The 23129-nt window shown below is 64.7% G+C and overlaps 2 protein-coding genes across 2 annotated transcripts; both read right to left on the minus strand.

The window, feature by feature from the left end:
• Window positions 1-5847: 5847 nt before the first annotated feature.
• Window positions 5848-7356, minus strand: LOC102568044 (C-C motif chemokine 19). The gene is made up of 4 exons (XM_059723556.1): window positions 7308-7356; window positions 6837-6960; window positions 6505-6601; window positions 5848-6191 (listed from the first exon to the last, which is right to left on the minus strand). The coding sequence occupies exons 1-4, from the start codon at window positions 7354-7356 to the stop codon at window positions 6177-6179; spliced, it is 285 nt and encodes a 94-aa protein (XP_059579539.1). The 3' UTR covers window positions 5848-6176.
• A 2080-nt stretch (window positions 7357-9436) lies between these two features.
• On the minus strand, window positions 9437-11305 carry LOC102568280 (C-C motif chemokine 21). The gene is made up of 4 exons (XM_019492615.2): window positions 11202-11305; window positions 10761-10878; window positions 10495-10651; window positions 9437-10242 (listed from the first exon to the last, which is right to left on the minus strand). Exons 1-3 carry the CDS (start codon window positions 11260-11262, stop codon window positions 10498-10500), a joined length of 333 nt encoding a protein of 110 aa, XP_019348160.1. The 5' UTR covers window positions 11263-11305; the 3' UTR covers window positions 9437-10242; window positions 10495-10497.
• Between the last annotated feature and the right edge of the window lie 11824 nt (window positions 11306-23129).

Raw genomic sequence — 23129 nt, forward strand, 5'->3', positions numbered from 1 at the left:
CTGGGGCTGTGGCACATGTACTGCCTCCCAGAGACACCTGGCGAGCTCATTTGCCAGCAGTTGTTCCCTGCCACGCTCCATGAGCACCCCCGCACGCTCACGACCCCGTTCCCCTCCTAGGGCAGGCTCAGGCTCAGCCCGGCGCAGCGCCAGGAGCTGTTCAGAGGCCTGTCCTGGGTCGCAGCAGCTCCCTTCACAGCCGTGCGCGTGAGACCGGGATCACTCCTCCCCCAGGTCTGGACCTGCGCTGGCCCAGGGAGAGCGCACAGTGCCCCAGCGCCCGCGCGCTGTCTACACTAGGGCTGTGCCCGGGAGGCTGCCCTGGTGCTCTCCTGGGGGTGACGCCTCTGTGACTGCGTGTGCAGATCACTGTTTCCCTCCCACAAGGCTGGGGATGATGGATGGTCGGGGAGCAAACCAGCCAGAACCGACCGCAGACACCGTGACCGCCAGACCCGGGGCTGGCCCTCGCTCCCAGCCACGCGGGACCTGGGCCCCCGGGCCTGTCCCAGCACATCAACCCTGCCTGCGGCACCGGGGAGGGGGAGCTCTGGCAGCCTCCAAACCACCGGTCTGCCACCTGCAAGGCCCAGGCAGTGCCCGCTACCCCGCCATTGCGTCGCTGCCCTCTCAGGCAGCACATGCCTGGACGCCGGGCTCTCTGCTGGCACCGCCCGGGGGGACCCGGTCCTGGATCCGGGCCTCGCGGGGCTGGAAGGGGCTGCAGGGTCGCGGGGCCCAGCCCCTGCTGCAGTGCGGGATGCTGCTGCCCAGCCCTCCGCGAGCGGTCCCCGCAGCCGCCCGTCACCCCCGCATTGCACCAGTCTCCACACTCCCGGGGCGGGCAGTGCCGCCAGCAGCAAGGAGGTCCCCCTGGATCCAGCCAACCCCGGCTTGGTGCCACCTCCTTGGCCCCCTCACGACCACGTCCACAGCCTGCCTCCCCCGTGGACGCACACGCTAGTGCCAGGCGTCGCCGACCGTGTCGGGAGCTTCTGCGACACGGAGATGCTCCCAGCCCGGGGTCATGACACGCTGCGGTGCAGGGAGCCGTGTCGCCGGCCGGGGCTGCGTCGGGGAGGGGACGTGAGCTGCAGCCTGTCCCCGTCACCACCCCGCCAGCCAGGGCAGGCTCTTGGCCGGCGCCTTGGGAATGAGGCGTTGGGGTGAGAGACAGAAATGAGCACTGGCCAGAAGGACCTGCCTGGCCTTCCTCGTCCTGTCTGAATAGCAGTGCCGCATGGCTGCAGGGCCCCGCTGTTGCAGGACTCATTACAAAGCTGCCAGCGAGCAGAGACCTCCTCGGCCAGTTCCCTTAGGACTCTTAGGTGCAATTCATTACAGCCCAAAGACGTTGATCCCTGGCAGCTGACTCATCTGTCTGTCTGTCCAGCCTTCCTCCCTTCCTGGGCTCCTGCCCCTTCCCCAGGTGAAAGGGAGAGGGAGGGGAAGCTGGATGAGGGAAGGTGACCCCAGTGTCCCAGACTGTCCTTCCCGAGGTCCCGCCTGAGCAGAGCCAGACCTGGGGAACATCCTGCCGGCCGCTGCGCCGGTCTCTGACGCCCCCACCTCCGACCCGCCCGGCTTCCTCCTGAATTGCAAAGGGGTCACAACTGCCCGCTGCACGCGATAGGGGCCTGGACCGGCCCGACGCACGCAGAGCTGCAGCCCCAGAGTCAGTGGTGCCGTGGGGCTGCCCTGCTTTCCCCCGGCAGCGATGGGGCAGGCAGGGCCCGGACCGGTGAGGCACGGCAAACCCGCCTGCGTGGGAGAACGGGGGGATGCGTGAGGGGTCCTGGTGCTCGACTCCTCCGTGCTCCGGGCTGCGGGGCTCCCGGAGCAGTGCCAGCCCCAGGGTCACGGCTCCGAGCTGGCTGTCGGGGCCCGGGCAAGGGATCTTTGCAGTGCGGAGGAGATGCAGGGCTGCGACAGGGTGCAGCTGACGTCTCATGGGCCGCAGGGGTGACGGAGCCGTGCTCGGGACTGCACCGACCCTGCTGGAAAGGGCTGTGGGGAGGGAGGCGACAGTGCTGGGGGTGATGCTGGCCGTGGGGGCCGTGGACTGGGGGTGCCGTAGCTGAGCTGGCCCAAGAGCTGCTTGGTTCAGGGCACTTTGACCTTGATCGTGCCTCTAGGTCCCAGCCAGGAATTGCCCCTGTGCCGCGGAGGCCGGCTGGGTCGCTCTCCCGGGGCCCCAGGGGCTTCCAGGCAGCTCCCGGGCTGCGCTGTCCCCTACAGCCCCCCAACCCACTGCAAAGGGGGTCCCCAGCCCAGCCTGGGGGGCCCAGCCCCTCCAACCAGCATCTCCCAGTACAGCCCCGCACCCCAGCAGCTTGCCCCACCTTGCAGCTGTGCGGGCGGCCAAAGGCGCACTCAGCTCCCCGCTCCTCCCCTCCTTGGCAGCGGAGGGGGAGAGCCCCGCGGCCCCGCCCATGCACCGGGCAATGCAAGACCCCAGGCTGGGACTCGCAGGGCACAGAGCCCACGGGAGCAGCCCCTTCGCCACCCGCTTGCCCAGCCATGGTGCTGGGAGCCTTTGCCCTGGGGCTCAGTGCCGGGACCGGGAAGCCCCTGCCGAGGTGGCACTGCCCAGTCAGCGGGGCACAGCGAGAAGCCGAAAGCAAAACGGAGCCAGGGCAGAAGCAGAACTAGCTGCTGCTGGGAAGCCCCCGCCCCACCGAGCCGCTCCTGGCCCGGCGGTTTCGGTTTTGGGTGCTGGGGGATGCACCCCGCGGCCCGGGGACAGCCTGCGCTGCCGGAGCAGGTACGGCACCTGCCAGCTGCCCCTTGGCCCCGTCCTCTGCCAGGGCCCCGACGGCCTCCCGGACGGACCGTGCCGAAGGGACCGGTCTCTGCAGGGACCTGCGCCGGGGGGGGCTGGGCACCGGGGGGCTGGTCCCGGGCGCTCTGGAGGCAGGAGGGGCTTGGGCCAACTTCCCTGGGGAGCGGCATCCCGGTCTCCCCGCGCCCCTGTGCCGAGGCCAGACCTTTCCCACCCGAGCCCCGGTCGCAAGAAGGCAAGTGTGAAGGGCAACTATAGCTACAGAGGGCTGGGGCCGCGGCTTTCAGCCCAGGGGCCCGGCGCCCACCCGCGCACGGTGGAGGCCTGGCCTAGCCCCCTTGCCCCAGCCACTGCCCCGGGACACGAGTTAGCAGCACTCGGCTGGGGGTCCCGGGGGCGGCAGAGCCACGAGCCCCCGAGACTCAGCAGAGGCACCAATGTTTGCGGGTCCTGGAGACCGAATCCTGTCTCGCTGCTCGGGGCGGCACCGGGCTGTGACCGGGCATCCCGGGGAAGGGGCTGAGCTGCTCCCCTGGCCCTGGAGGGAGACCCCAGCCCGGGGACTCCAGCTCTGCTCTGCACGGCCGGAGGAGCCGCCACGAGCGAGGCATCGCTGCCGGGGACGTGCAGGGCCCGCGAGCGATGCTGGTGCAGTTGGGCCGTGCCGGGAGGCGTACGGGGCGCTGGAAGTGCCGGCGGGGCCGAGGTGGAGGCAGCGGTGCGGGTAGCAGCACCGGGGCAGGACCAGCCTGCCCGCCCCGGCTGCCCCGGCCGAGCTCTGACATGGGAGCAACGTGGGGGGACCGAGGCTGAACAGGGAGTCGTGGGAGAGGGGCCTCTCCAAGGTCACTGCCATCCCGCCGGGCGCCCGGCCGGACGACGCCGGCGAGGGCGACTGCAGGCAGCGCTGGGAGCCAGGGCGGCGCGGTCTGTGCCAGCCGCCCCGTCTGCTCCGGTCCCACGGCCGCAGCCCGGCCCGGGGCACTCGTGGCGCAGGAGAGGAGGCCGAGTCCCCGGGAGGACAATGCTGCCAGCCCTGGGCCGGTGTCGTCCGCCCCCCATGCCAGCCTCGTCCGCAGCAGCTGCAGAGCAGGGGCCAGAGCCCTGCAGAGCCGCGCAGCCCCGAGCAGCTGTTTGCCATCGGCCCCGAGCGGGGTGGTGTACAGCGCCCGTGGGCCGTGTCGGGGGAACCCGGTGGGTCCGGCCACCCCTGCAGCCTCGCACGGGTGGGCCAGGGCCTGCGGCCAGAGTGTGAACCCGTCCCCCAGCCTTGGCCGGCTGCCACGCTGCAGCCCAGCCCCACCTGCTCCTGCCCCGCTGCTTCCCCCCGTCGGCTTTGTGCCGGGAGCAGCTGCGGTCACTCCTGGCGGGGCGGCCGCAGGCCAGAGCCTCTGCTCGCTGGCTTGAGCCCAGCCCTGCCCGGCCGCCTGCTCTTCACTTCCTCTTTGTGCGAACCAGGGGACTTTCTGCAACCGGGGACAAAGAGCACCTGCGCCTGGTGCCTTCCTGCCCCTTCCACTGCCCCGTCCCCTGCGCATCAACTGCCCCCAGCGAGTCCCCCCGGGGGTGAGCAGCCCCCGCAGACTCCTTGTGGGGGCTGAGGGTGCAAGGGAGTGACAACGCCCAGCAGCTGTATCCCTGGCGCGGGGTGGACGTGGCACGTTTGCCCCATGGTCCTTGTCCTGAGAAAGCCGCTCATGAGCTCCGCCGTGACCCTCACCGCTCTGCAGCAAGCATCCGGGCAGAGCCTGGGCTGGCCTAGGGCAGGGACCTCTCTGGGCAACCAAGTCCTGCCACAGCCTGCAGCTGGGAGCCCTGGTCAAGTCCCCTGTGCTCTGGGCATGGTCCCTGCCTGGGACAGGGGCAGTCTGACTCCGGGGTTGCCCCTCACGGCTGGAGGCTGTGGGAATCCCCCAGCCAGGGGAGAGTGGCTGCTGTGACCCGCTCCGTGGCAGCCCGCTCCCAGGTGTGCCGGGGGCAGGTTCCACGTGGCACTCCCAGCTTGACCCCGTGCCCGTCCTTAGTCGGGAAAGCTGCAGGCGGGAGGGGCGGGAAAGCCCCGCTCAGCCTGTACCCGGCTCCGACCAGCCCTTGCTGATACCAGTGCCTGCCCGGCGTGCCCAGCGGCCTGGGCCCAGCCTGCAGGAGTGGCACAGCCGGCGGCCGGGCCATCGGGCAACCTCAGGGCTCAGCAGAAACTCGTGTCCCTCTGTGCCATTGCCCCTTCCCGCCGCGCGGGGACAGCCCCAGTGCATTTGGGGCCGGGCCACCGGGCCATGTGGGCATCAGGTCTCCAGGTCCTTGTGGTGGATAGGGAGCACGTCCCATCCCCTGGCCCAGGGGCAGCGAGGTTCCCGCACACTCCAGGTCTCCGGGGGCAGAGGAGGCTGCACAAAGTAGTCAAGGCACCGACACCACATCCAGGACCCGGCTGCCCCAGAGCTGCTGGTGCAGGTTTGTGTCCCTCCAGGACACCGCAGGCAAGGGACAGGGCAGAGCGGGTGGGACTGTCCCAGATGGATCGATGCCAGCACCCTGGGGGCACTGGGGTGACATGGGTCTCCTGGAAGGTGCCGCGAGGGGGTGGCCAGGGGCTTCACTGGTGCCTGCAGGGCAGGGAGTGCAGGGAGACATGGCCCTCGCGGTTGGCTGGCTTGTGGGGGATCTGCCTACAGGCACGACCCCTCTGGGATGCAGCCCCGGCCAGAGTGTGGCCCTGATCCTAGAGACCTCTGGAGGCATGAGGTCTCTCTGCCTTTGTCCTGGGGATCTGCAGTCTGCACCGGGCCTCAGTTTACCTATCCGCCCCAGGAGCCTCCAGCTCAACCTTTCCTCCCCACCAGGCTGCACAGCGCTGGGGTCTTGCCGAGGGGTCTGGGGGAGCTCCAAGCTGCCCAGGACTCCCAAAGGCAAATGCAGACAGGGCCCGGCCTGCCCCAGGCACGGGCACCAGCCGCAGGAGCCCAGTGCCAGCCCAGCTGGAAGCCCCCACCACGGCCCCTCCCAGGGGTCCCGGAGCTGGGCCCAAGCATTAGACGTGAGCAGACACGTGTGTTCCTGTTCCTCTTTATTTCCGCGGCGTGAAGCAGAGCAGCGCGGGGTGCAGGGGCAGGGAGGGGCAGGGACCGACCCCCTGGGCTGCCCCCAGCCCCACGGCGCAGGGTGTGAGCGCAGACACCCACGTCCTACTGCACGAGGGGCTGCCGGGCCAGGCCGGTGCGGTGCCATCGGGGAGCAGCCAGGGGTGCTCTGCCCAGGTCCCGCCATCCCCCTGGACAAGGTCCCAGGGTGGAGAGCAGGAGGGGCAGGGCGAGGAGTTGGTGCTGGGGGAGACGCTGCAGCTGGACGTCCCAATGGCTCCGGGTGAGGCTCCTCCATCCGGGCAGCACCGGCTCTACACACTCCAGCGCTGCAAATCCGACGGGAAAGGAGCTGCAGGATCAGGACCCACAGGGCTCCCCTCCCCTCCCTCGCCTGGCCTGGTCCTTGCCCGCTCTGGACACCCCAGCTCTGGGAGCGCAGCCCCCAGCCCTTCCTGCAGGGCAGAGCAGGACTCGAACCCAGGCCCTGCCTCTGTGCCAGCGCAGCCCCTGCTCTGGGGGAAGGGGAAGGGGTCGGGGAGGCAGGGCAGGGCAGGGCAGGGGGGTGTGCAGGGCCGAGCCCCTCCTAGGTGCCCGGTCAGGTGCAGGCAGGGGCTGTCCCCGCGGGCAGGTGCCCCTCACCTTGCCGCCGTGCCGCCTGTCCAGCTTCTCCCGCAGATGCCGGACCCAGTGCAGATGTGGCGGGGCGCAGAGGCGCCGGCTTCTCACCGTGAGGAACCTGGCAGCACCGACAGGCCCCGGGTGAGGGCAGCTGCTTGCATCCAGCCCGCTCGCCCTCCCGCCCACAGCCCACGGCTCCTGGCTCTGGCCATGCTTGCCCCGTGCCAGGCTGGAGCAGCCAGACCACGGCGGGGCTGGGCTCTGGCTCTCTAGAGCACAAGAGCTGCCATGGGTGCCCCGCTGCTCCAGGATCTGCCCTTCCATCCCCTGCCCACAGAGCCGGTCCCACTCACACGGTGGCCTCCACGGGACAGCCCTCCAGCGCCAGCTGTTCCTCGTAGCGCAGCACGATCCTGGCAGGGATGGGCATGGCGCTGGTGCGCAGGCAGCAGTCTAGGGCATTGCTGCTGCCTCTTGCTGCTGGAGGAGAGACGCGTGAGGTGGGGCGGGGTGTGCGGGGAAACTGAGGCACGGTCGCCCTGCCCCGGGAACACCTGGGCAGAGGTGCTAGCTCCTGCCAGGCAATGGGAGCCTCCGACCGCAGGAGCCGCCTGACTGCAGGCCCAGGGCAGGCTAATTCACCGTGCCCGTTAGCCTACCCTGGGCTAACGAGCCTGGACACTGCTGGTAGGAGGCAGCAGTGCCTGTCGGGATCGGGGTCCCCTGCCAGGCCCTGCCCTTGTCCTGCAGAGACACCCTGCAGCAAGCTGCCCCAGAGCTGGGAGCCAGGCGCCGGACCCAGAGCCAGAGCCAGGATCCCCTACCTGGCAGGAGGGCGCAGAGGGCGAGGACGGCCAGGCCGAGCAGGGCCATGCTCCCGGCGTTGCTGGGCTCTGTACAGCAGCGGGGCCAAGCAAGTCGCGTGCAGCCTCCTTCCCTCGTGCCTCTGCCTCTGCCAGCTCCTGCCTCCTCTTTATCCCTCTGGCCTCAGCCTTTCGCTTTCATTTCCCAGTCCAGCCCAGCCCTGATGCAGTTTAGGAGCCTTTCCTGCAAGTTGCCCCCAGCCTGTGCCCCCGGCCCTGCCCTGCAGTTCAGTTTTAGTAGGTCCTCCCCAGAGTCAGCTGCATTTATGGCCGCATTTATGCAGGGAGGTGGAGGTGTCATTGCGCTGTCGTACTGCCTTTTGTGCCCGGCCGGCACTCAGGGGCTAAGTCCTACCCCGCAGCAGCTCCAGCCTCCCAGGCCAGCTGGGTTAGGAAAGGCTGCTGGGCTGGACCCTGGGGTCGTCCCTCCCACCCTGGCTCCAACCCCCCAGATCAGCTGGGCTTGTGGAGGAACAGCGCCGTGCTCCACCCTGCTCCTTGCCAGCTTGCATCTGCCCTGGATCCCAGCCCAGGGGTCCTCGGGAGAGAGCTTTGGGGAGGCAGAGGCTCTGGGAAGGCAGCAGGTGCCCCGCTGGAGGCCAGGGCATTGTCAGGGGCTCGGGTTCTCCACACCAGCCGCCTCTTTCCTCCCGCTGCCCCTCTGCACCACCCACCCAGTCCAGGGCCCCTGGCTGCCCCCAGCCCCAGGCAGGGCTCTCCGGCTAAGGGGGGAAGTCTCATGGCAGAGACCCTGCATCTCCCTTTGGCTCCGCATCCAAGGAGGAGGCCGGTGACGGGTCCAGCCTGGACGGTCAGGCGTTGCCAGCAACTGCCAAGGGCACCGGGTGCTCCCCAAGCCCCTTCCCCAGCTCTTCCTGCCGCTTTCCCCAGCTGTGGCCTGGGGGCAGGGGGACAGGGGTGGCCAGCTCCACGAGTGACCATGAAGCCTGGGCACTGCTGGGACGACCCAGACTGGGTGGGTGCTGTGTCTCTGTGGGGCTGGGGGGCATCCCAGGATGGGGCCAGGCTCACAGCCAGCCAGATCCCACCCGCCAGAGCCAGATTGGCACGGCTCCACACAGCTCCCGTCTGCACAGCCCTGCCGGACGGTCCCGCTGCCAGCGCTTGGCTGCCTTGCTCCAGCCGTCCCGGGGCATCGGACGGCTCCTCTGGTCTGCAGCAGCTGCGGGGACGAGGTCCAGCCGGCCGCGCTTTGCCGGTCCTGGGACAGCGGGCTCATACCAGGGCCTCTTTGCTCCGTGCCCCTCATTGCCCAGCAGGTCCCGCGCTGCCCCAGCTCGGCCTGCTCCGAGTCCGGCCCCCTCATCCTGGGCCAGGACCCGTGCTCCAGTGCCCCAGATTCAGCCCTTCCCCGGTGACCTGAGCAGCAGGGAGACCACAGCCGGGAGCCTGGGTGGTCCCCGACAGCGAGGAGACACGGGGCAGGGGGGTCGCACTCAGCCCCCCACGTCCAGCCTGCCAGGGCAGAGTGCGGCTCCCTGGGGTCTCTCCGGGGTCCGCACAGAGACAGCTCCCCCGTCCCCGGGAACCTGCCGCCTGCCCCTTGTTCCCAAGCACTGGGGAGACATGGGGGGCACGGTGCTGCACGGATCCTTCCCGAGAGGTGCTGAGAAGGCACGTGGGCACCAGCGCCTGCACCCGGGTCCCTGGTACCCGCCACCTTCCTGGGAGCGAAGCAGGGGGATGCACCTGCTGCCCTGGTGCACGGCTCCACAGGGGTCAAAGCCAAGGGCGTGCTGTGAGCCCCCCACTCAGGCTAAGGACCCTCCACAGCCCCGAGGCCAGGGGCTGGCAGGGAGGCAGTATGGACTAGTGGTGGGTGGGCTAGGAGCTAATCCTTCCTCCACCACCAGTCTCTCAAGTTCCCTCCGTTCCACTTTGTGCCTCAGTTTGCCCATCTGCACAATGGGGACAATGGCCCGGACATCTGCAAGAGCTGCTGAGGACAGGAGCTGTGCAGTAAAGACACCAGGACCGTGGCTTAGCTGGAGCAGGGTCCTCATCCCCAGCCCGGGACCCCCACCCCAAGCCCGTGCCACCCGGCCCCCAGTACCAGGACGAGTCTGCACTGGTTTGAATAACACGTTTATTGGCTGAACCCCGTGGGCAGAGCACGGGCCAGGCCACGGCAGGTGGCTCCAGGGAGCTCGGGGCCACGGCAGCAGCTTCACAGTTTCTGAGTAGGTTTGCAAACATCCCCGGGTGACTCAGGACCCAGGTGCGAGGGAGCGAGGAGGTGTTTGGTGCTGGGAGCCGCACGGACAGGCCTGGTCCCGGCCCCCGGCTCTGACGGCCATGGCTCAGAGTGCGGCAGGGCCTGGTCCCCTGGCCCGGGGCTGGTGTCTCCCCACGGTGCATGGAGCTGGGGATGAGCTGTGGGGCCCTGGCCGGGATGGAGCTGGCCACAGAAACACGACGCCCCTGGGTGCCGGGCGCCGGGAGCAGGCTCAGCTCATCGTGGCTGGGCTCATGTGGCAGCTTCCCCCGGGGCCCGAATGGGCACGGACCCATGCTGGGTTGGGCAGGGCATGGGAAGGGGACCCTGCACCCACAGACCCCACCACAGGTCGGGGGTCTTAGCCTTCCCTGGGGCATTTCTGCAGGGATTGGGACCTGTCCTGCCCGGGTCAGATGCCGTTAAGCCGGACCAGGGATGCCCGTGCCCCAGCGGCGCTGTCTCCATCCTGGGTGTGCAAGACAGAGGGTCTGGGGGCTTCAAACAGGAGATTGCAGCCGCAGCCCCAGAGGCAGGTGCAGGAGGCTTCAGGGTGCAGCGGGAGATGCAGACGCAGCGCGGGGCAGACAGAGATTAGGCAGTGGCACAGGTCACAGATGTTTGCAGCTGGCCTAGCTCCGTGGGGCAGGGGGAAGCATCCTGGGGGGAGGAGAAGAACAGGGAGGGGGTTACAGGGGTGCCGAGGCTTCCCCCACATACCAGCAGCCCCCAGAAAGCCCCTCCTGCAGCTCATGGTCCAAGCCGTGGGCCAAGATGCCAGGCGCAGGAGGTGCCCCCCAGCTCAGCAAGGGCTGGTCCGAGACCCCAGGCAGGTGCCCCCTCCCCTCCTAGCACCAGGGACCAGGTACTGACGCACAGCCCTGCCTCCAACCCCAGCTTGGCCGTGCCCACCTCTTACACCCGGACCTGCTTCTGGGGCTTGGGCCCCCTTTTCTGCTTCTGGGGCTTGTGAGGGGGTTGCAATTTCTTGTCCAGCTTCTTCATCAGGCCAGGGACCCAGGGCGCGTGTGGAGAGGCGCACAGCTTCAAGCCCTGCTTGGTGATGAACCTGTGCGGAGGCAGCAGGACAGCGGTGGTGAGGACGGGGCTGCGCCTTCTCCGCCCCAAGACCGAGTCCCGAGCCCTCCCTGGCATGCACGGTGTGCCCGGGTACTCACACTATAGCCCGGAGACGGCAGCCGGACTCGGGGGTCTGGATGCGGTAGGACGTCACGATCCGGGGTGGGATGTGCTTTGAGCTGATAGTCAGGCAGCAGTCAGCCGCAGCATCAGAGCCTGGGGACAGGCGGAGGGGCCGGAGGGCTCGGTCAGATACAGGGCAGGGGATGCGCTTCTGCCCCAGCCCCAGCAGGTCCCCCTGGACATGCAGCAGCCTTGGGGCTCTGTCAGTGCAGCAGGGACCCCCCCCCACCCCCGTGCTGAGGGCATGTGGCTCCCCCAGCCACTTTCCCAGCACCAGGATGGGGGATGTGACCAGGTCCATGCAGCACCTGTGGCAAAGACCAGACCAGCTCACGGGATGCCCCCAGAAGGGACAGGGGCCAGAGCCCCCAACCCCTCCAGCCCCATGGGGCCCAGCGGGGCCGTCCCCTACCTACCCTGGGGGCAGCGGAGGCCGAGGACAGCCAGCAGCAGCAGGAGCAGGAGGTGAGGAGCCATGGTGCGTCAGGGAGCTGGCAGGACACAGCTCTGGCCCTGGCTCTGCCGCGCGGTTATTTATCCCGGGTCAGTCTGCTTCCGCTGCCTGACGCTCTTGGCCCCGGGCCCAGCCCAGCCCTCTTCCCACGGCGCTGGGCCGTGTCCAGCTCCTCCAAGCTGCAGCCAGGGGGTTCTGGGTTTCCCATCAATGGCAGCACCCCGTGTACGGGAACCCAGCCCAGAGTCACAGCTGGGGGCCCGGGGAAGAAGCCCCCAGCACTCCTGGGCTCCCCCCAGCACCTGGGCCAGGCCCTGCAGCCGGCTGGAGCTGGGGGCAGGAGTGGCCCCTAGAGCTCGTGTGCCCCGGGGCTGAGCTCACACCGCTGAGCCAGTTCGGGCATGTCTGTGTCTCCACGCTGGGCTGGGTCAGGGGCTGGAGACCTCTCAAGGAGCCCTGGGCACAGCTGCACTGCCCCTGCCCTTGCCTCTGCCTGGGCAGCCTCTGCCTTCGCTTGGCTCCCCGGCTCCTGGGCTCTGCACCGAATCTCCCCCCAGAACCTGCTGGACCCTGGCCTGAGGACTCCCCGGGACTCCTTCAGCCGCTGGAGCAGGGGCAGAGCCCAGCCTGCCTTGGTGTAGACAAGGCTCCTGGGGTGGTGGGGGAAGGACAGTAGGGAAGAAGTGTGACAGGCAGGCCCTGTCCCTGTCCCTGCTCTCCCCCACGCCAGAGCTATGCAGCACCCGCCTGAGGACCCGTGGGGGACGCGCTGCCTGTCCCGTGCCTGGAAAGCCCCTGGCTGGGGCTGCATCCTTGCAGCTTGGAGCAGTGCTGCCCTGACCTGCGCCTGGCGCCCAGCCCAGCTGGAACGTGGCCCGTGCAGGCGGGAAGTGCTGAGCATCTGTGCAAGCTCTGGCCATTGTCACCCGGCCCGTGGGACTTGCACAGGCAGGATGGGCAGGGGGGCAGACTGGGGGTGCATGTAGGGTTGTGGGGCAACAAGACAGCCTGTGCCCAGGGCACGGGGAGCTGGGGCTGTGCACACATGGCAAGCTATACACCTGCGGGCATTGTGTGCATGCGTGTGCGTGTTTGCATCTGTATATGTGCATGTATAGCTGCCTGCAATTATGTGCACATCTGCATGTGTGTGCATGTGTCCATATATGCTTGTATATGTATGTGTGTGCATGTGTATGCTTGCATGCATTTCAGTGTGCATATGTGTGTATACTTGTACGCTTGTGTGCATGCATATGTATGTATGTTTGTGCATGTGCATGTGTGTGGGCTTTATGTGTGTACATATCACGCATGTGTGCGCATCATGGGAACGTGTGCAGACAGCCACGTGCAAACACACTCAGCCAGGGGCCAGGAGGCTGCCACAGTCACAGAGCCCTCCGCCCCCACCCCACGCCTGCTCTTGCCCCTGCTCCCCCAGCCCCCCAGCAGCAGCAGGGCAGGTCTCCCAAGTCCCCGTGGGACAGAGCCTGGGATCAGACTTGCAGGGGATCAGAGGTGCAGCGGGGCCGGACACCTCTGGGCTGGGACCACCCAGGAGAAAAGCTCTCCCACCGCTGCCCAGAGCAAGCCCAACCAAGCTGCCCAGCCCCAGCTGCTCCTGCGCGGCCCCAGGCTGGTCCCCGCAGCCTGCCCACCCCAGAGGCCGAGGGGAGCCTGGACGGCTGCAGGCGAGCTCTCCCCACCAGCAGTGCCGGGATGAGAGGACACGGCCTTGGGGGCTCTGTGCCAGGGGACCCTTCCTGTATCCTTCCCTGCCCCAGCTCTGGTGCAGGAAGGCTGGGACCTGCCTCCTGCCCTGTGCCCCTGCGCTGCCTCCTGCCTGGGGAAGCTGCGGCTTTGCTAGGATGGGCCGGGGGCATTTAGGGTCACGCCGCAGGGCAGAGGTCATCCAGTGTCACCCAGAGGGCAGGGGTTATCCAGGGAGATTGTCCCTTGGTGCAGGGCTCCTGTGCACCTCCCAGGCACCCGGTGCTTGGTGCAGGTCCATGGCCACCTCCACGGTGCCACGGGGAAGCCGGTGCAGGGCCTGACTCCAATGCCCCATGCTCCCTGCCAGCCCCAGTTGCTGGCACCCCCACAAGTGACAGATGTCCCTGATCCTCCTAGTCGTGCCCTCACTGCCATCTGAGCAAGGGACGGCGACTCCATGAACCCCGGGATCAGCCCAGAGACCAGAGTCCATCCACGGGCAGGGGCAGGGGCAGGGGCAGGGGCAGGGGGGATTTTCCATCCCAGTTTCCTGCTTCCCTGAGGATGCATCCAGGAACCGCTGGCAGCCTCAGCCCCCCCGGCCCCGGCTCACTGCAGACCCGCAGCCTCCTTCCTGCATCCCAGTCCCCGGGGGCCTGGAAAGCCCCCGTGCTCGGGAACGGGGCTGGCCCAGGCCCAGGCTCCATGGACAAGACAGCCTTGCAGGGAACAGTATGGGGGATGGGGGGGGAGTGCTGGAAGTCAGGGCTCCGCGCGCCCCCGACCCCCCAGCTCTTCGTGCAGGGATGGGGAGAGCAGGGGGTCCCGCCTGCAGCACGGCATGATGGGAAATGCAAGGGGGTGGTCTGGGGGTCACTCACGCGACACCCCAGGTAGGCTGGAGTCGGGGTCTGCCCCCCGTACACAAACACCCCCCGGTCGCCACCCTGACCCAGACACATGTAGGGCAGGCGTTAACCCCTGCAGTGCCAAAGCAAAGCCCCCCCAGGGATACCCCCTCACCATGCCCTCGAGGGGCTGCAGTCGGGCACAGCCCCCAGCTCCAGCACGCAGCCCCCGGCACGTCCTGCGTGGGCCCTGGGGACGGGGACCTCGGGCAGGAGCGGACCAGCAGGGCCGCCCGGAGCCAGACCCTCGGGGGACATCCGAGGGGCCCGGGCCTCAGGGAAAGAGGTCCTGCCCATGGGGAGCCAGGGCTGGCAGGGGAGGCTAGGGTCCAGACCCAGAAAAGGGGCCCAAACCCCTTCTCCACGACAGATGGGGTGCAGCTGGCGCCGCGCAGCGAGGGGCCGTGGGCGCCGTGCCCGGCAGCGCCGACCACCCGGGGAGACAGCACGGGCCGGGGGGGAGGATGGCGGGAAGCTCTGGACACGCCAGGGCAGAGCTCGGAGCCAGGGGAAGCCCTGACCCGTGCGGGAAGCGCGGGGACACCCAGCCAGCGCGGGGCACGGGCCAGGCAGGAGGAGCCCCGGGGCCTGGCCCAGCGTGGGGCGTCAAGCCGTACCCGGAGGCGCGTCGGGGGAGCCGAGCTGGGGACAGAACCCCCCCACGGCCCCGGGCAGGTCCAGGTCCAGGACCAGGACCAGGACCAGGACCAGGACTGGCAGCATGAAGCCTGGGGCTGCAGGCTGGGAACCCCCCAGGACATCAGAGCGGGGACGGGCGCACGCACAAGCACCCCTGCAAAGCCCCTCTGCAGTGGGTCGGGGCACCGCGGCCTCGGGCGCAGGCAATGGGGCACTGGGCTTCGGGGCAGAGGACGGGGCAGGGCTGGGGGCAGTGCTGGGGTTGCGGGGCAGGAACGGGCGCTGCTGAGACTTCAGCCCCACGGCCGGAAGGGACCGTTTGCTGGGCTGGAGCTGCACCCAGGGCAGGGACTTCCTCCGCCCGGGCCCTGCTCTCACGGGGTTTGGGGCGTGCTGCCTTTCGCAGGAGCGCACGCTCTGTCTGGGCTCTGGCCCGGCTGCGTCCTGCCAGGCCGGAGATCTTGAGCAAAGCAAGGGCCAGCAGCTGCAAGAGGAGCCAGCGACCTTGACGGCCCTCGGAGCCGGACGTTCCCCCCCATCTCCAGCCTCAGTTTCCCCTGCTGCAGCTTGAGGCCATTGCTCCTAGTCCTGTCCCCTGCAGCCACAGAGAGGAGCCCGTCTCCAGCCTCTGTCGTGGCCCCACAGGGATGTGAAGACTGTTCTCACGTGCCTCCGCCTGCTCCTCTCCAGACAAAATGACCCCGGTTGTCTGCGGTCCTCCCCAGTCCTGGTGGCCATCTGTGCTGGACTCTCCAGCCTGTCCCCGTCCCTGGCCTTCCTGACGCGCGGCCCCGGCTCTGGGTGCAGGCTCTAGGGGAGGCCCCCCCAGTGCAAAGCATAGTGGGGGAGACACCGCCCTGGATGTGTGGGTACCCTCCCCTCCCCTCCCCTCGGCCCAGCCGCGGGCACTGGAGCAGCACCCGGAGAAGCTGGAGAGTCTTCTTACTCCGATGGTGTCAGGAGCAGGCTGGACAGACCCATGGCTGGGATGGGATCTGCCCAGGACCCCATCTCGCCCCGGTCCAGCCCCTCTGTGCGCGTCCCTGTTGCTCCTGACACACTTGAACGCCCCCTTATAGCCCTGAGTTGCGACTCGGAGATTTCTGCCTCGGTCCCTCCACTCTCAGGGGCTCCCCCATGCCCCGAGCCGTAGGCACGGAGGAGCTTTGCTGCGGCAGGGCTCTCGGGATCCCACCTGGGCAGCTCGGTCTTTGCTTGGGCACAGCTGCGTTGTCCACACAAACCTGTGCACTGGCATGGCAGAAACTCAGGTCTGGGAGCAAAACATGCTGCTCCTATGAGCTCCCAGCTTAGCTGGCAGGTCTGTCTCTGCGTAGTGGCTTTGCCAGCATGGCTGTGTCTGTGCGGGATCACATCTCTTCACCCCCTGCCCAGAGAGAATCACAGAAGCATAAAAAATGAGGATGGAAGGGATCTCAGGAGATCACATCTAGTCCAACCCCTGCTCCAAGCACGACCAGCCCCAACAGCATCATCCCAGACAAGGCTTTGTCTAGCCAGGTCTTTAAAACTTGAAGAATAGAGATCCTACCACCCCTCTGGGTAACCTTTTCCAGTGCTTTACCACCCTCCTCATGAGAATTTTTTTCCTAATATCCAACCTCAACTTCCCTTGCTGCAGCTTGAGCCCATTGCTCCTTGTCCTGTATCTGCCCCCACCGAGACCAGCCCAGCTCCATCCTCTTTGCAGCCCCCCTGCAGGGAGGTGAAGGCTGCTATTCAACCCCCCTCAGTCTTCTCTTCTGCAGACTCCTTTCTGCAGCGAGGGGCCCACAGCTGGACACAGCACTCCAGATGTGTCCTCCCCAGTGTTGACTAGAGGGGAAGAATCATGGCCCTCGATGTGCCGGTAATGCTCCTGCCAATGCAGCCCAGGATGCCGGTAGCCTTCTTGGCACCAAGGGCTGTTATGCCCGGGTTCCTGTCTCCTAAATCACACAATACAAGACCCGCGCCCCTGCTGAGCTCCTAAGCTGGGCTGGAATTTGGGCGCGCAGTTGGGGCCCGCACGTGCATTTTCAAGCAGCTTTTCTCACTCCAGGCCTTGCCGTGGTGCTGGGCATCCAGGAGAGGCGGTGCTGTGGGGACAGAGGGCTGGCCAGCAGCTCAAGGGGCTCCCAGCTGGCCCCTGAGCTGAAATCTGTTGGCTTTTATCCATCTTATTGCCCACTGTTCCCCCCCACCCCCCCTGGTCCTTTTCTGCAGAGCTGCTGCCCAGCCCGTCACCCCCAGCCTGCCCCGGTGCAGGGGATTGCTCCCTTCTAAGTGCAGGACTTTGCACTCGTCCTTGTTGAACCCCATGAGATTTCTTTTGGCCCAGTCCTCCAATTTGCCAAGGTCTCTCTGAATCCTAGCCGGACCCTCCAGTGTATCTATTACTCCCCCCAGCTTGGTGTCCTCTGAAAACTATGCCATCTTCCAGGTCGTTGATCAATCTCTCTGGCACGCAGCATGTGCATAATTGCCAAGGCATGCAGTAGTGTCCACAGTGCCCGTGTCCAGCTCCTGTCGTCCACCATTGAATGTAGCGGCAGTCATCAACCACATGCAATAAACATACGGCATATGTTTTGCCTCAGCTACAGTCTGGGTTGTCATGAAGACCCCAAAGGTGGAGGATGGCCCTAACCCTAAACCTAACCTTGCCCTGCTGGGAACCTATTCATTCAGCCCTGCTGCCGGTGCAGCAGGTTGAAGCCAGGGGGGCAGACGGTAGGAACGTGCTTGCTGTTCCTCGCACCGGGGGTCTCTGCCATGCGGTCCTGTTGCAGCAGTTTGGACCATAGTGGGTGTCATGATGAGAGACATGCAACACGTGGATTTAAGAGACCGTTGTGCAGCGACAGGCTTGGATTGGCATAGATCTTCTCCAGTAGCTTCCTAAATTGCAACTTCCCTTCGGATATGAGGGGGAACAACGTTGCTCAGGACTGGGAGCCATGGGAGAGGGGTGGGTGGGAGAGTCCCTCAGATGATGCACATTAGCTGCACACCAATGAGTTTGGGGCACATTGACCAGATCCAGGCTGGTGCACAGCTCCCTGCCGCAGAGCATGAGATAGCAAGAGCTGACATCCTTAGGGTTGAGGCTCTTGCACCCCACAATGACCCAGCCGGCTTGTTAAGGAAGTTGCTGAGTATCTTAACTTTCCTTGCTGTCTTTTTCAAGGGTTCGTGATAGCTCAGGAGGGCGTTCTCCATCCCATCTTCCAGGTCCTCGATGAAGACATTGAACAAAACTGGCCCCAGGACCAACCCCTGGGTGCCCCACTTGGTACCAGCTGCCAGCTAGACATCGAGCCATTGATTACTACTCTCTGAGCCTCGTGCTCCAGCCAATTTTCTATCTACCAGGCAGTCCATTCATCCAGCCCAGACTTCCTTAGCTTGCTTGCGAGCATGTTGTCGGAGACCGTCTCAAAAGCCTTGCTAAAACCACGATGCACCACATCCACCGGTCTGCCCGCATCCACAGAGCCGGTCAGCTCATCACAGAAGGCATCAGGCTGGTCTGGCATGACTTCCCCTTGGTGACTCCATGCTGACTGCTCCTACCCACCTTCTTCTCCTCCACGTGCTTAGAAATGGGTTCCTTGAGGATCTTCTCCACGACTTTTCCAGGGACCGAGGTGCAGCTGATGGGTCTGTGCTTCCCTGGATCTTTCTTCTTCCCTTTCTTAAATATGGGCACTATGTTTGCCCTTTTCCAATCAACTAGCCTGGAGGCTGCAGCTGGGCTCCACGCCTGGTGCTGGCTCCATCTCCATCTCCATCTCGGCCGGCTGGACCAGGGCCCTCTGGCTCGCTGCTGCTTGGACTTAACCTTGGGGCTCTTCCCTGATGTGGGGACTGGGAACGCAACTGGAATAGGATGGTCTTCCAGCCAGCGCCAGCCCTACGCTCCCCCTGCCAGCCCTCACAGGGGCCAGGGCAGAGCCGACAGCGTGCTCACAGCATGGGCAGAGAGGGGCCGGGGGACTATCACCCCCCAGGCCTGCCCCACTCCGCAGCTGCCGCACGCCCCCATGCAAAGGCTTCGGGGAAGCTCTGGCGGGGCCACATGTGTGCATCTGGTTTCCCAGGCTGAGGCTGATCTGGGAGATTAGCCTGGGCGTGCCTGGGGGGTTGGCAAACAGCACGCTCTCGATTGCAACAGCGGCCGCTCAGCCCCACTCCCCGCTGAACAATGCGGGTGACGGACCTGCCAGCATCGCCCTGGGAACCTTCTGGCGGTCCAAGGCACGAGCATCGTCTGCAGCAGGGAGCTGGGCCCAGGGATGCAAAAGCCTCCCGCACCCCGGAGCACCGCAGAGCCCAGTGAGCCGGGGCCTGGCTGCGGGCGGACGGGCAGAGGCTTTGTGCTGGGCAGTGAGATTCGGGGTCTGGCACTCAGAGCTGCCCTGACCCCGAGGCGGGAGGGTCAAGCACAGCCAGGACCCCCTGCCCTCAGCCCTGGTGACAGGAGATGCACCAGATGCATTATGAAATGCTTCATGCAAGACCTGCCCATCAACAGGCACACAAACCTCCTAGTCCAGGGCTGCATGGGCTGGCCCCAGTAGCGGGGCTCCCATCGTGCCCAGAGCCCCTGCCCGACTGCAGCTCTTCTCTAGCAGGGTCCATCTCCTGAGCCAGAGGTGGGGAGGACATGGGCGGCGGGAGGCTGGGTACCGAGTGCTGCGGGTGCTGCATCTTCTGCTGGGGAAGCTGTCCCCAAACCCCTGCCCGCAAGTGCCAAGCCCTGGTTTCCAAGGCTGCGCGGGGTTGCTAAGTGATAATGCAACCCCGGTTGCTACAAGCACGGTAAGGATGTACCTAGAGCATCATTCACCAACCCCCTGGCACATCACCACATCACAGGAGCGTGTGTCCACCCGCAACCACCCCCAAAAACATGGGATTGGAGGCATTGGGAGACAGCCCTGCTAACCAGGCCCATTCAGTTCAGAAGAGAGAGGCCTAAGAGGGGGCAGGAGAAGGGCTTGCAACACACTCAATGGCCAAGAGGAAGTCAGTAGGGGTTTATTCCTGACTTTCTCACCAGACAGGAATGAGGGGTCACAGCATGAAATGAGTACTAGTCAATTTAAAACGAACCAAAGGCAGTTCTGTTCCCCCAGCGTGGCATTGAAGGGTGGGACTCGTGACCGCGAGATGTGGTGGGAGCTGAGAGTGCGGCCACATTCACCGAGGATTGGGACACGTGCTTGGAGGAAGGGGGCATCAGTCGCTATTGAGCAGGGAGTGAGGGGCACGGCCTGTGCAGCAGAGCTTCCCCTATAGACCCGAAATGTTGGAGGCTGCAGAGGTGAACACAGTCCATAGAGACATTCGGTGCAAGACACGGGAGGTGACCGTGCCTCTCCGCTCAGCACTGGTTCGGCCTCATCTGGATACCGTGTGCAAGTCTGGGCTCTGGATTTTGAAAGGGACTTGGAGACATTAGAAAGAAGCCAGAGGCAGCCACAAAGATGCTCAGGGACTTGGAAAGCAAATCAGAGGAGAGGCCGAAGGAGCGGAGCATGTTCAGCTTGCGGAAAAGGCACTTGAGTGGGGCCATGAGAGCAGTCTGCAAATACTTGAAGGGCTGCCATCAGAAGAGAGAAAGCAGCTTTTCTTTCTTGTTGCAGAGAGGAGGATGCAGACCCACGGCCTGAAGATGCAGCAAAGTCAGTTTGGATTGGGGGTCCGGAAACACTTCTTCACTGTCAGAGCAGGGAGGCCGTGGGATAGACGCCAGGGAAGGGGGGACTCTCCATTCCTGGGGGTGTCAAGAAGAGGTTGGATGGATACTGGGGGGGTGATGTGGGTGCAGCTTCCAGGCTGTGCTGATTGCTCCCCACCACCACCACACACACACACTTTCTGCTTCATGTGTCAGGGGGTTTGAAGCCTCCCCCAGAGGTGCTGGATGCATCCCAGGCTGGGGCTGGGACTGGGCTCAATGCTCCTGCTGGCACCAACCCCGCAGGGTCCTGGCTGGAGGGTCTTGCCCCTGCGCTCAGGCTCAGACCGACGCTGCATTGGGGGCAGGAAGGGATTTTCCCACCTGATCAGACTGGTCCAAACTGGGGTGGGGAGGGGGATGCCTTCCTCTGCAGCAAGGGCACGGCTTCTGCCTGGGATGTCTCGGGCACATACGATCCCCCTTTGCAGCAGCAGGACGTTGGCAGCTGCAGCCCCCCTGCTTTCCCTGCAGCAGGGTCGGGGGTGATGCTTGGCTGTGTAACAGGGTGACAGTGTCCTGCTGCTCAGAGGTTGGACACTGGCTGTGTCTGGGCTGGTTTGGACACAGCTCTGGGATGTCTGTGATTTCTAGGATTAACATGTTGTGGCTCGGTGGCAATGGAGCTAGAAGGGTGCTCTCAATGGAAACTGATGCTGAGACACAGCATGAGAATTGAGCAACAAATGCGGACCCGGCTGTACTAACCCCTGATACACAAACAAGGGATCGTGTCCCAGTGCTCCCACCCTGCAAGCGAAGCGGTTGCTATTTGCAGGCATCCATTGGAAGCTGCAAATGGGAACTGCCGGACCGCGTTTGGTGCTGGAGACGTGTCCCAGAACCAGATCATGCCATGGGTCTAGCTAAAAGTGAGCCCAGTCTGCAGAGGGGCTCTGTTGAGAACTTCTGAACAGGGCCCCACTATACTGCTCAAACCAGGGGTAAAAGCGATGGTGCTCATCTTGGAAAATCAGGCTGCAGCAGAGCTGTCTCCAGCGAGCCAGCGCTCGCAGACACCTCGTCTCTGCCGCCGACGCACGCAGGCACCCTTGCCAGGGCTTCCCACTGGATGTTGCTTTCACTGCCGAGTTGAACTGGCAGCCTGGCATTGAAAAGTCACGTGGCTGCAGCCTGCATCCTTATCAATGCCAGGAAAGGGGGTTTAATCAGTGCCAGGAAGCGGGATTTAAGTGGCATGAAAAGTTGAGGGCATGTGGGGAAAACAATAAAATCTGGATGCTGCCGGAAAGAGAGCAGGGAACATGTGGCATTAAACTGTATTGAGCAGCAGAATGGACGTGAGGAACGGACCCAGAGAGGAGCAGGAGTCTCCATCCTTGGACGTTTTGAAGACCCGGGTACACAAACTCTGGCTGGGATGATGTAGTTGGGGCTGGTCCTGCTTGGAGCAGAGGGTTGTACTAGATGTGACCTCCTGAGCATCCTTTTAACCCTCATTTTCTATGATTCAATGAAAGAGAAAGCCCTGTTCTTGCACCTGAATCCTGCAGTAGTGTTCCCTTATGCAGTGAGTGCTGTGACTGCAAGGGCCTGCTCCGCGATGTACCTTGGTCTGTATTTTTTATGTGCCACCCATGCCCATGACTGCTATGAGATGCCACCAGAGCTGCTCTGTGTCCAGGCTGTTCTTGTTTCTTTTTGAAGCCGTATGACTGGAACGGCACAAACTCCAGCTTGTGTGAAGCAGCTTGGAGGCAGCCTTCAAAGACTTGCGTGGGGCTAGTTTTAAGGGAGGGAATGGCTGCTGCAATCCTTGAAGGTGCTCTGCTGTGTGGGGCTGTCTGAAGGCAAAGAGGCAGCACGTATGCAATGCACAACTCTGTATCACGGGCCCTGTCACAGTTAAAGTGTAATGTGGAAGTGTTTGGGTGCATCAGAGCTATCAAGATCTCCAATTCTCCTGTGCTTTTCCTTTGCTCCGTGCATTGTCCAGCTTTCTGTCCCGCGCAGCTCCATGCAACTCAAGCTAACCAACTCCGACCGTCCAAATATGCCCAAAAGGAAATGATATGGTCCCCATTTGCAAAAAAGGGAGGAGGGAGGACCTGGGCAACTATAGCACCATTAGTCTTACCTCAGTCCTGGGGAAGCTCTTTGAGAAGATTATCCAGGAGCACATGTGGGAAGGACCGGCAGGGGAGATCAAGCTTGGGGCAACCAACACGGGTGCATTCAAGGCAGGTCCTGTCAGACCAACCTGGTGGCCTTCTGTGACCAGGTCGCAACATCCTTGGACGCAGGTGTCTCAGTGGACGTAGCCTTCCTGGACTTTAGGAAGGCCTTCGACACTGTCTCTCACCCCATCCTCATTAAAAAGCTAGGCGACTGTGGCATTGATTCCTACACGATCAGATGGGTCACTACCTGGCTGGAGGGCCGCACCCAGAGGGTGATGGTGGACTGGTGATTTTCTACCTGGAAGGATGTGGGCAGTGGGGTCCCCCAGGGCTCAGTCCTCGGACCTGCGCTGTTCAACATCTTCATCAGCAACTTGGACGGGGGGGTGAAAAGAACACTATTCAAATTCGTGGATGACACCAAGATGTGGGGGGATGTGGGCACGCTAGGAGAGAGGGACAGGCTACAATCGGACCTAAACAGGATACAGGGTTGGCAGATGAGAACAGGATGGGGTTCAATACTGACAAGTGCAAGGTGCTGCACCTGGGGAGGAAGACCCAGCAGCAGACCTACAGGCTGGGAACTCCCTTCTTGTCAGTGCAGAGGCAGAAAAGGATCTTGGAGTCATCATTGATTCCAATATGAACATGGGCCAACAGTGTGGGGATGCGGTCAGGAAGGGCAACCGCACCTTGTCGTGCATCCACAGATGCATCTCGAGCAGGTCCAAGAAGGT

The sequence above is a fragment of the Alligator mississippiensis genome, chromosome 3 (genome assembly GCF_030867095.1).
Source record: "Alligator mississippiensis isolate rAllMis1 chromosome 3, rAllMis1, whole genome shotgun sequence".
NCBI lineage: Eukaryota > Metazoa > Chordata > Crocodylia > Alligatoridae > Alligator > Alligator mississippiensis.

Coding starts and splice junctions, on each gene's coding strand:
- LOC102568044 (XM_059723556.1), bottom strand. CDS start 7,356: ATGGCCCTGCTCGGCCTGGCCGTCCTCGCCCTCTGCGCCCTCCTGCCA. Junction 6,961..7,307: donor CCTCTGCGCCCTCCTGCCAG/GTAGGGGATCCT, acceptor CTCCTCCAGCAG/CAAGAGGCAGCAGCAATGCC. Junction 6,602..6,836: donor TGTCCCGTGGAGGCCACCGT/GTGAGTGGGACC, acceptor CGGTGCTGCCAG/GTTCCTCACGGTGAGAAGCC.
- LOC102568280 (XM_019492615.2), bottom strand. CDS start 11,262: ATGGCTCCTCACCTCCTGCTCCTGCTGCTGCTGGCTGTCCTCGGCCTC. Junction 10,879..11,201: donor CGGCCTCCGCTGCCCCCAGG/GTAGGTAGGGGA, acceptor GCCTGTCCCCAG/GCTCTGATGCTGCGGCTGAC. Junction 10,652..10,760: donor TGCCGTCTCCGGGCTATAGT/GTGAGTACCCGG, acceptor GCCTCCGCACAG/GTTCATCACCAAGCAGGGCT.